Source organism: Biomphalaria glabrata, chromosome 10, assembly GCF_947242115.1.
Source record: "Biomphalaria glabrata chromosome 10, xgBioGlab47.1, whole genome shotgun sequence".
Classification (NCBI taxonomy): domain Eukaryota; kingdom Metazoa; phylum Mollusca; class Gastropoda; family Planorbidae; genus Biomphalaria; species Biomphalaria glabrata.
The window spans coordinates 24,553,120-24,565,415 of record NC_074720.1 but is presented as its reverse complement, the minus strand read 5'-3'; the positions used below and the strand labels follow the sequence as shown (position 1 = coordinate 24,565,415).

Genomic DNA, 12,296 nt, shown 5'->3' with positions numbered 1-12,296 from the left:
GGTTTATTAAAACTTCTAGCATATTCTGACTAGCTGTTATAGTAGACATAATAGTTACTTTTTTTTTGATCACTCTTCGCGTCAAATTAATTTTAAGTAGACGCTTCTCTTCTGAAGTTGCAGTTCATGTTGGGTATTTTTACTAGGTCTGGGTAATTTCTTTTTTATGTTTTACTTATAAATGTACTTATATACATTACCGCAAAAAAACGAAATCTATAGAGCATGCCATTCCCATTTCTCATTAGTTTAATTTATATTTGCATAAGAACAGCCATTAATACAAAACTCTCATAGACCAATGTAATCGAACGAAGCGACAGAAAGGAACCCCTTTTATTAGAAAGTAAAGAAGATCTAGATCTATATAAATCTATATACAGTATTACAACGGGATTTCTTTCCTAGATTATGAAAAATAATTATTGTAGGCCTATATTATTAGGCCTAGTGATAGTATTCTTATTTAAAGACGGTATATTTAGAGACCTAGACCTTTATCTAATGATGCTATATACTTTTAGAAACGTTTTGAAAAGTCGACTTCTATCTATATCTAGATCATTCTCTCTAACTATATTAGAAACGGACACTTCAATTCTTTTCTTTTTATTTTGGCCCTTCATAAACATATTCTTAAGAACTAATCTAGAGTAAATCTAGAATCCTAAAGTGTCTCTCTCTTTCTCTCCTTCTCTCTCTCTCTCTCTCGATAATCTAAATTATTCTAGATCTAGATATTTATTATATGTATAGAGTAGTAAATCTATAGTGCTACAGGCTAAGTTAAGATTTCTGAAATCTGTTTGTATTAGAATAATTAGACCTATTAAGAGGCTAAAGATCAGATTTTACATCTAAAATAAATTCGAAATTATTATTCATCTATATGGAGAGCTCCCTGATTTGGAAACTGCGCTGTTCATCTCATATATTGCTTTAGTCTTCTGAACGCTCCAACATGAAAATGAGAACAAGGAAGAAGAAGAGATCTGGATTTAAATTCTATATCTATTTCTGTAATTTGCCATGTAGATCTAGTCTTTTTTAACCATTAGTTAAGCCGCAAACTGAAAACTTATTTAGATTTTAATCCTAGATGGGTCATACTTATAATACATGTTTTCCTAGTTTGAATGTATCCTATAGATCAGTGATTCCCAAAGTGGTCTATATAGACCCCCAGGGGTCTACGAAGACTTCCAAGGGGTCTACGAAAGGGAAAACATAAATTGGGGGTCTATGAGATGCCCACGAGGGTCTACGACAATAGATTTTTTTAAGCCTAGCAAGTCGTAACTTAATTTGTATATGCCATTAATGTAATTCTTTCAAACACTAATATATGACTTGCATCTCAGTTAATCCTTTAAATATTTATCCTGCAATTCGAAAAGAAACTTGTTGTATTTAATTTCAATATTTAAAGAGCTTCATTTTGTCGACATGGAACTGATGTTATTTCTGATCGAAGCTTGCTGGTTTAGGCGCCAGTTACTCGCCTTCGCCCCCTTCTGCTAGGTGGGTAGCAAAAGAAATGTACAGTGTAGATTATTTAAAATTGAGATTCGTTCCTTCCTTGTCAAACAAGCGGTTACCTAACTGTCCCTTTAATGATGATATGAAACCAATTACGCTGGGGGGGGGGGTCATTTGAGACAATGCCACCCTGACAAAATAGATACAGATTTGAAAAACTTTCGAACAGTCAAAGATGAAGTTCATAATAGACCAACAAAATCTCTCTTCGACATCATATAGAGAATATGGTGGTTTTTGAGTGTCTTACAAAATCTATTTACTTACAGCAAAATACAGAAAACACTATAGATAAAACATTGAATTTACCAGTCTGATATTATCAAAAGAATTTCTTTAAGCATGAAATACATCAGTTACATGAGTTACAAAATTAAAAGCTTCTTATGTAATTCTTTGCAAACGACATATACCCAGTTTACAGTTTTGGATCAAGAGCGTCATAGGTTCTGTTCTGACAGGGTGTAGCGCTGTGTGCTGCAAACTACCTAAGGGTTGCCGGCTCCTTATTTTTCTTCAGGGTTTAATCACAAAACTTTTCCCATGTTTGAGTATAGTTGCAAGGCAGCAAAGTTTTGAATTCAGTTTTCCTTCTGCTAGGTGGGTAGCAAGCCCCAAGGGCTAATGAGCCATTTCTGATCGAAGCTTGCTGGTTTAGGCGCCAGTTACTCGCCTTCGCCCCCTTCTGCTAGGTGGGTAGCAAGCCCCAAGGGCTAATGAGCTATTTCTGATCGAAGCTTGCTGGTTTAGGCGCCAGTTACTCGCCTTCGCCCCCTTCTGCTAGGTGGGTAGCAAGCCCCAAGGGCTAATGAGCTATTTCTGATCGTAGCTTACTGGTTAAGTTTAGGCGCCAGTTACTCGCCTTCGTCCCCTTCTGCTAGGTGGGTAGCAACTCCCAAGGGCTAATGAGCTATTTCTGATCGTAGCTTGCTGGTTAAGTTTAGGCGCCAGTTACTCGCCTTCGCCCTTTCTGTTAGTGAAAAGTTCCGCGGACCCAATATTTGAGCCACACGTGAAAAATCAAGAAATACATGAGAAACTGCTCTTTGCGAAAACTTTTACAATTCTATTTAAGACAAATTAATTAATTAATTAATATTTAATGTTTGAAGGACTACTTCATAGATTAACAAATTCCTATATGGGGGGGGGGGGGGGTCTACCGAAAACCAGAAAACATGGCAAGCGGTCTACGAGTCAAAAAAGTTTGGGAACCACTGCTATAGATAGATGTCATCAAAATGAAGCATAAGACAATTTTTTTTAAAGTAATATTATAAACACACAAACATAATATCCTGCTAGTCTCACCTTAAAAATTACGCTCTACGCATATCCATGTATCCGTTTAGTATATTGTAGTAAATCTATGGCAAGCACTCAACAAAGGAAAATTAACAGTTACAGTGATTTAATAATTAATTAATTATATAATGTAATCGAGACACAAAAGCCAACAGGATGCAAAGTTCGCTAAGTTCTTCTTTACAACTTTGCCGGAATCCACCATGTCTCTATTTCCTGTCCTGCTTTTTTCAATTTCTCGTGTGGAACAGTACGCTAGTGCGCACCATATATGTGAGCGCGGGAACAGAGTTACAACACTGCTCCCCCTTCTCAAACCTGCCTGTCCTGAACAGAATATGTCCCGCCACAGTACTGATGGAGTCGATCCACATGGATGACCTTCAGCTTGGACCGTGGACCTTTCTTTATCCTCTAGACCACGTCGTTGATAATCTTTACGACGCAGTCTCTTTGTAGCTTTGGAGATCTGCCTTTTCGCCTCTGAGGGTTGTACAACCATACCAGATCGCTCTCTTGAAACCCGGAGCAATTGGCCCGTTTGTCATATCGTGTCATCATCGAGTCGCTATTGATCTTGATCTTATTGCGGGCTAGATCATGAACACTCTCCATTCTTTTTCGAAGATTGAATACATACTCGCAGGCACTGACTGGTGTATCTCCCGGAAGATCAAATAATATGTCACATGGTAATCTAAGTTCACGGCCAAACAACATCTTTTCTGGGGTATATCCTGTGCTGGCGTGAATGGATCCTCTATATGACATGAGGAATAACGGAATATGAATATCCCAGTCATCTTGTCGTTCATCGACAACCTTTGAAAGGTGTTGCTCCAGGGTTGGGTTGAATCGTTCCACTCTTCCACCCACCTGCTCTGAGGACCTCCATGAAAGTGTGGCGTGAAATTTTACTAGGATGTCCCTGTTTGCACTTTCCTCGTAAAGGCCTCTATGTCATCATAACTCTTGGCATGCGTAATTCATTTTGTCAGAGAACATGTCTCGCAAACCTAATGCGACGCTCTGTCACAACCTCACTAAGTGGTCGACTCTCAGTTCGGCATAGGATTTCCTTGATTGAGACCCGATCTCTATAACTGACTCCTAAAATCCGTCTTAGCCATCTTTGTTGAGCTACATTTAGTCTTTTTCCATTTCGGCAGATGACTATTCACTGCACTTTATTAATGGAACCCAGCCAGTAGTACAAATTTGTAACCTCTCTTGGCTCCTGGAGTTAGATGACTGTAGTTTGATTTAGAATAATATTGAAGAGGGTTTTCAACCTCAAAACTCTCTGTAGGGGGATTTTAAACTCAAAACCACCTGGAGGGGTTTTAAACTTTAAAAAAAGCCATCTTGAGGAGGGTGATTTAAACTCAATAACCCCCTTGGCTTGGCTACACTCAAAAAATTTTAGTGAGTAATTTACTTTTTTTTTATATTGAAGAGGTATTTTTCTTAGCATCAAATGGGGTTTAAACTCAAAACCCTATTTGGCTACGCTCATAACATTTTGAGTTTAAAATTTTCTTTTATTTTAAAAGAAGAGGTATTTTTTAGTTTTATACCCCATTGAAGGGGGATTTTAAACTCAAAACCACTTTGGCTAGGCTCATAGCATTTTGAGTGCGTAATTTGCTTTTTTTTATAGAAGAGGTACTTTTTAGCTTCAAACCCCGCTGAAGGGGGGTTTAAACTCAAAACCCCTTTGGCTACCCTCATATAATTTTGAGTGTGTAATTTGCATTTTTTATATTGAAGACGGGGTTTTAACGTAAATTTCGAATCAAAAGATCAGTCACTAAATTCCAATCCCCCACTCTGCAGGAGGGGGGTTCTTTCGTGTGTGGGGGGGTGAATCCCAAAAACCTCCCCCTGGCTACGCCCATGATTAGTGGTATTTTACCAATGTACAATAGATTAGTATTATATGTTACATAGGTTAGGTTGGAAAAAACACTTTATTTCTTATAAGTACTTGAAACACCTTGTTTTAGCTTTTTGTATGAAGTTTTTCACACTTTTGTGTAGTAAGATCGGCGCGTCCAGTGTGGGTATAACATATATAAGTCTGTGTCAGGAACATTTTGTGCATCGTCTTCTGAGTCTAGATCTAAAGGTTTATTATTGGAATTGTATACAGTCTAGTAGATCTATACATTCGCTAAACCAGGATTCTTTTTCGCGGTGTGGGGGGGGGGGGATGGAGAATGTGACGATGAAATAGTTTCGAAACGTGCCTATGGTGACCAATAACTATTATTATTAAGGTACTATAGTTGAATAAGACAGTCATCGAAAATGAAATCAAATTTAATTAAACTGTTACTAATGGTTGGGCTCATTTTTTCTTATAGATCTACGAAATAAGGTATGTGTCATTTTCAAAACGTAATCGCTCCCCCATATCTCTAATAGTCTCGGCACTTTCATTAGACACTAGCCCTTGGTCAATTAGTTATTATTGGCTCTCTTTAGGTCAATTAATTACTTAATAGCATTTTCTTTTAAAATGATGAATAGTTTTCAGAGAAAGTGAAAACTGTGAGATGGTCAACAATGTCCACCTCATCCTATTAAAGACTGAGAAATGTTACTTGGACAAAATACACTTGACAAGATGATTAAATGACTAAAGCTTGAGTAGGATTCAAATGGAAAAGTTTCGTTTAACAAAAATCCTATTAAAAAAAATGATCAACCTGAGAAAGTTGAGTTTGAAGCTTTGCCTATACTGACGCTCATGGTGTCTCCTTTATTGATTAGGTGAGGGCAACCTATGGTTTCTTTTTGTGTTTTGGCTGGCACTTTAGGAAGATCGGCAGCACATTTGAGTAAACTATACACAGGATCTATATCATTTGCTGAAATTAACAAAGTTAATTATGTTTATTTAAGTTCAAATGTATAGAACAGTAAAACAATAGGAACTATATGCTATGAACTACAAATCACTGGTTCAATTTGACATAATAAAAGAATTGAATTTCAATGTATTCTCCAGTGGCTTCACAGGGAACACTATTTTGCTATTAGTTGACAACAAAAACCTGCTCCCGTCCGTGCTTTAACAAATAGTTGTGTAAATGTCAACTATTTCACTCCAACATAGCATGGTCATAATTTCCTTGTTAAAGGGATACCCCATACCGTGAGCAATGATTTCGTATTGAATTATTTTCATCGTTTGGCTTAAATAGCATTTCTAAGAACTTTAAAAATTATATTTAAAGATTAAATGTGGCTTGACAATGATTTCAAGTTCAAATTAAAAACTTGTTTGATTTTAAAGTTAAACTAGTTCTTATAACGAAACATTAATTTTATGATCTATGTTTAATACTCGTCCCATGTATCTATCTAGAATTAATAGGATAAAGTTGAATTTGAGAATGCTGAAATAACACAATACATAAATTGGCATTAATTTCATATGTGACACGTTATTTAATTAGTATAGTAGACAATAATTTGTCAATTCTACTGCAACGTTGACTATTCATGTTTAGGTAGAGGAAAAGGTTGACTATTCATGTTTAGGTAGAGGAAAAGGTTGACTATTCATGTTTAGGTAGAGGAAAAGGTTGACTATTCATGTTTAGGTAGAGGAAAAGGTTGACTATTCATGTTTAGGTAGAGGAAAAGGTTTATTCATGAAAAAGTGTACGCTACAAAGTAGACAATCAATCTTATATTGGAAGAATGAATTACTAGAATCTAAAGAGCAAAGCTAAACAAAACAAAAGTATTTATTATTTGAAATTGGATTGTAATGCATGAATTATATATCTATGTGCTGTGGAATGCAACGTTCATTGTTAGCTTGATATGGAGCTACTAGTTACCTACCGGATTCGGATTTGTTTCTTTCCTATTACTGTTGATACATGTGAAATAAATTTGCCTTGCGCTTTAACCAATAAATACATAATGTCCTTATGGTGGGTAACACATGACTACAGAAAGTACATGCTGTTACAAACAAACAAAAACTTGAACCAGGAGAAATACTACAGTCATAAATCCATTCTATGAACATTGGAAATCTATTATACTTACATTGTTCCTCAACAGTTTCCTCACTAGGCTCTGAATCTTTCCTTTTAATCAAACTTCCTCTCTTGGACTGAAATAGAGATACGATACGTACGTAACCATTTAGTTATTGGTTTATATGTCAAAACTAAGGACTAAAAATTCCGTTTTACTTAAATCAGTTGTATAAAGTGTATTCAAAAATAGCCTTGCTGAGTAGAAATAGCGTCCTATTGAGATTATAGCGAAAGATATTCATCCACTCTTTTTAAAATAAGTCCTATAATGTTAACTGTACTAGCTGAACTGTTCCTATACCACTCGTATCCTTCCAATTTTCTATCGGAAAAATTTAACCTGCATTACCCACCGGCAGAGGCGTAGGTAGGGATTAGGGAGCCCAGGAGGATCGACCTCTTTGGGGGCCCCTTGCATTTTGACATTCGACATCATGACATGAGATAATGTAATTAATAAATATATAAGCCTAAATTCAACTGGTACAGTATATCAGTAAAATATACAAAAAATAATCATTAAGATTCTTTTAACGAATAATACCATTTTTATAGGCGAAATAATAATAATAATAAGGCTTGTCTTCGAGTCCTAAGATTAGTGACGAATGCAGTATTTCCCGTGGCTGCGCAGCCCCAGCTGAAACCTACATATTTTGCCACACACAGGGCGAGCATAACCATTGTCCGCAGGTGGTCGATTTAGATTTTTCTTTCGCCGTCTGCGTCTGTCATCGGCAGCGGATTTTCTTTTGGTCTCAAATGTGTATTTTCATTTTTTATCTCATTGTGAAAATTGACATACAGAAAGACAAAGCTAATAGAAAGAGGCCTTACGTATAATTGAATTGAATTAGCTCATACACACATAATTTATTCCTTAGTTAATCTTTGTATTTGCTGAGTTATGACACTGAAAGGTGCAAACAACATATTTCTATATAAATCTGAACGAGTTAACCTTGCCTCCTAATGAACTATTATTATTGGCATATGTTTGTTTTATCAAGAAATTCATGAAAAACTTTGCCAAGAACTTTTATCAATAGCTCCTTCACAACGAAGTACGATGGTTGTCGAGTTTTTTAAGTTTGACAATATTTTATTTTCTCTTTTGAATACTGTTTCGGAGTTTTTTGGATGCTTAAGCTCATCAAAATAGTAATCAAGCGAAAACCGTATTCATTTATTTTTTAATATACTTGTTCTATTATTCAAAGAGATACAAGGTGATAACCCAAATTTGATAAAAACTCTCTAAACAACAAGGGCCAAATAAATTCAATACAGTCCTATCATTAAAATCAAGGTCTATTCACAGTTAAAATAGTAAAGGTAGTAAAAATTTAATTATTTGGTAAAAATCTAATATAGATAGTACATGTTCACAGATTCATAAATCAGATCTTCGTAGACAACCCCACTTCCCGGATAACGCCCAGTACCTTCCCAGGGTCGACACTATCAAACAGTGTCTTTAAGCTAGTGGCTCCAAAATACCTCTCCCTGATATCCTGGTATGTAGGGCAATCAACGAGGATATGTTCCACAGTGAGGCGAGAGTCACAGTACTCACAAAGTGGGGGCTCCTCTCTCTTCAGTACAAAAGAGTGCGTGATGTAGGTGTGGCCAATCCTAAGTCTAGACGCCTTGTCAGACCCTTAGATTTGGGCCGCCACCTTACATCCGCCACAATCTGCCTGAGTTTACTGTGAGTCTCAGCCTCCCATCGGTTCTGCCACTCTCGATAGGTGGCAGAGGCAATACTTTGTCTCAGGTCCGAGTAGGGAATTTGGGTTCCTGACACCGCATGATTTAGGGCTCTCTTTGCTTCTCTGTCTGCGGCTTCGTTTCCCTCAATGCCAACATGGGAGGGGACCCAGATGAAGGTGACATCCCTACGGTCGGCTTTTATTTGGTCCAACAGCTTCAGGCTCTTATGTACCAATGGGATGTCAGTCTTCATCCGCCCCAAAGCTTGCAATGCAGATTTGGAGTCGGAGCAGATTATAAATTTCCTCCTTTCTGATGCTTTTACGGCCATAAGTGCAAGCAATATTGCGTGCAATTCGGCCGTAAAGATGGGGCAGCCATCGGGGAGTCTACGGGAGATTGTTTTGTTCCGAAAGGAGCAGGCACACGCGACCTTTCCCTCCATTTTGGATCCGTCTGTGTAGATGGTGCCACAATCTCTGTAGCTCTCCTGCAGTTCTCTAAAGTGGACTTGTAGTATGCTTGGGTCTGTATTTTCTTTTTTGAAATTGAGGAGGGATAAATTTAATTTGGGTTTATTCATTAGCCAAGGAGGGTTCTGAGGGGTTTCTATTTTAGAGATTTGGTCAATGGGTGGGGTTAAATTTTGGATGGGTTCTCTCATTCGAAGGCCCAACGGCTGTATGACGTTAGGCCTTCGATTGTATAATTCTACCTCTGTGGGGTTAAATATGGAGTCAAAAGCAGGGTTCGTGGGGTTGGATTTTAGCTTGACTATATAATGCATTGCAAGCTTTTTCATTCTTATATCCATGGGGAGTTCTCCAGCCTCCACATGGAGACTTGGGATAGGTGATGTACGAAACGCGCCGAGACAGAGACGCAGGGCAGCATTTTGTATTGGTTCCAGTATTTTTAGGTACGACTTCCTTGCAGCTCCATATATTATGGATCCGTAGTCTAGCTTGGATCGAATTAGACTCCGATAGAGCAGCAGCAAGGTATCTCTGTCAGCTCCCCAGTCCGTATGGCTGAGTACTCTTAGTATGTTTAATGACTTTTGGCATTTCTTCTTAAGTTCCTTAATGTGGGGGAGATAATTAAATTTGGAATCTAAGGCGAGGCCTAAAAATTGTGTAGTTTTCACGACAGGGATCTTCTTTTTGTGTATAAATAGTTCAGGGTCTGGGTGGAGTCCCCTTAGATTACAAAAATGCATACTAACTCTTTTGGAGTCTGAGAATTTGAAACCATTATAGTTTGCCCAACCCTGAATTTTGTTTAAACATAACTGTAATTTTCTTTCTAAGGTGTTCATGTTTTTCCCATAAGTGAGAATGACAAAATCATCAACAAAGAAAGAGCACTCTATGCCAGGGGACAGCGCATTTATGATGCTATTTATTTTAATGTTGAACAAGGTGACTGACAGAATGCTGCCCTGGGGTACACCCATTTCCTGGTCATGAGTGTCAGAAGCGGAGTTGCCCACTCGAACCTGAAATTTTCGATCTTTCAGGAATTCCTCCACAAAACGGGGGAGGTGTCCCTTAAGTCCCATAAGCGCCAGGTCACGTAGAATGCCATGTTTCCAGATTGTGTCATAGGCCTTTTCTATATCGAAGAATACAGCTACTAGATGTTCTCTTCTGAGTAATGCATTTCTAATATAAGCTTCCAGCCTTACCAGGTGGTCAGTTGTTGTCCGCCCCTGCCGGAATCCGCACTGGTAGTTTGAGATCACTTTATTCCTTTCCAGGTACCAGACCAGCCTACTGTTAATCATTCTTTCCATGGTTTTGCAGATGCAGCTTGTTAGTGCTATTGGTCGATAGTTAGCTGGGTCAGAGCCGTCTCTTCCCGGTTTAGGTATCGGTATAACTGTGGCTTTCCTCCAGCTGTTTGGGAAAGCGCCTGTTTGCCACACACAGTTATAGACCCCTAGCAGGACTGCCAATGAGGGTTCGGGAAGGTGCTTGAGGAACTGGTAATGGATTTCGTCTTCTCCAGGCGCTGTGTCATGTGACTTGTCCAGCGATTCCCTCAGTTCCTCAAGCGAGAACGGTTTGTTGTAGTCTTCATTGTTCTCTGACCTGAAATCAAGGTCGGTGATGCATCATTAAGTATGCATAAATCATGTTGGAGGAAGATATCCTCCAGCATATGACCTCTTGTGTCGGTATTGTTAAATTCCCACATGGTGTTATGGGCATTGAAATCCCCAAGGATTAAATAAGGCCGGGGGAGTTGTTTCAATAGGTCCTCCATGTCTGTTCGGTTTAATGGAGCGCCTGGTGGAAGATACAGGCTGCAGCAAATGATAACCTTGTGAAGGGTTATCCTAGCTGCTACGGCCTGTAGTGTGGTCTGTAGTTCTACCCTCTCATGGGGGATGCTATCCTTCACAAGGATACAGACTCCACCTGATGCTCTCTCTGCATCCTCAACATTCTTGCTATAAGCACGGTAGCTTCAGAAGCTGATGCAATCTTTCAGAAATGTTTCCTGTAAGCAGACAGCTACAGGATTCTCAGAGTCCATCAGTAGCTGCATTTCCTCGTAATTGGCCTTGAGGCCTCTACAATTCCACTGTACAATTCTGGAATCCATGGCTTATTCTAGATGACCTACTTGGAGCTATTTGGCCTTGTGAGGCCCCCGGAGGGGTTTCCCTTTATTCCAGTGACCTTGGTATTTTTATTCTTGGGTTTGGATGGAGAGGAGGACAATCCCTTTTTGGGGGAAGTCTTTCTCTCTGGAGAGGGGAGATCCCTCTGGTTAGAGTGGAGGTCATTTCCTCCTCTCTCGCCTCGGGCATCCACTCCGCTTTGATTTCTCCCCTTAGGGAGTTGGTCAACCTCTAATTCGGTAGAGGTTGGGGTGTCTGGCTGGGTTCTCTGAGGAGAACCTGTGTCAGACATTATGTCTCCGGGTTCTCCCGGAGTATTGGTTTTGACATGCTGCTCAGTCTCCATGCTCTCCATGCTCTCATCAGCGAGCACGGAGAACCTGTTCTTTAGCATGACAACAGGGCTTTCTTGTTTCTTCAGAGGTGTGTTCTATGGCGGTGTTTTCTTCTGAGTTGGAGGAGGAGGAGGGGGTGGTGGGGTCAATGTGTCCGTCTGTGTGGCTATGGATCTTCCTATCTTAGCAACAGCCTGAGCGTAGGTCTTTGTCAAGCCGAATTGGCCCTTGGGTAGGGCCAGTACAGCCGATTTCGCCTGGCTGAAGGTCCATCCATTTCTTGCCTTGTACTCCTGCACGGCAACCTCCTGTTTCCACACAGGGCAGTCCTTGGAGTAGGCTGAGTGGCCAGCTTGACAGTTTGGGCACTTGAACTGGGCTGTGCAGCCCTTGTCCTCATGACCCTCTCCAGCACATCTGGCACACACATTGTTCCTCTTGCAGACTGCCGCGCCGTGTCTATAACCCTGGCACTTGAAGCACCTCATGGGGTTAGGTATGTAGGGCCTCACTGGAACTCGTAGGTATCCTGCCTTCACATACTCTGGCGGTGTCCTAGTTCCGAATGTGAGGATAATAGTGGCGGTTTTGACTTCCTCACCCTCCCTGCGCCTGGCATGGGTGACTCCTTCAATGCCCTCCACTATTTCCTTCTCGGAACATTCCAGTAGGTCCCTAGAGCTGATTATACCTCTGCTGGTGTTCAGACTCTTG

At 39.6% G+C, this 12,296-nt stretch overlaps 1 protein-coding gene across 2 annotated transcripts in view; it reads right to left on the bottom strand.

Moving 5' to 3' along the window:
* Positions 1-12,296, bottom strand: part of LOC106071334 (uncharacterized) — a 134,210-nt gene that overhangs the window by 17,134 nt on the left and 104,780 nt on the right. For both annotated transcript variants that reach the window (XM_056043660.1, XM_056043661.1), the window contains exons 4-5: positions 6,913-6,979; positions 5,556-5,717 (exon numbers count right to left, since the gene is read on the bottom strand). In XM_056043660.1, the coding sequence (XP_055899635.1) occupies positions 5,556-5,717; positions 6,913-6,979 (229 nt within the window). The remainder of the gene's footprint in view (positions 1-5,555; positions 5,718-6,912; positions 6,980-12,296) is intronic.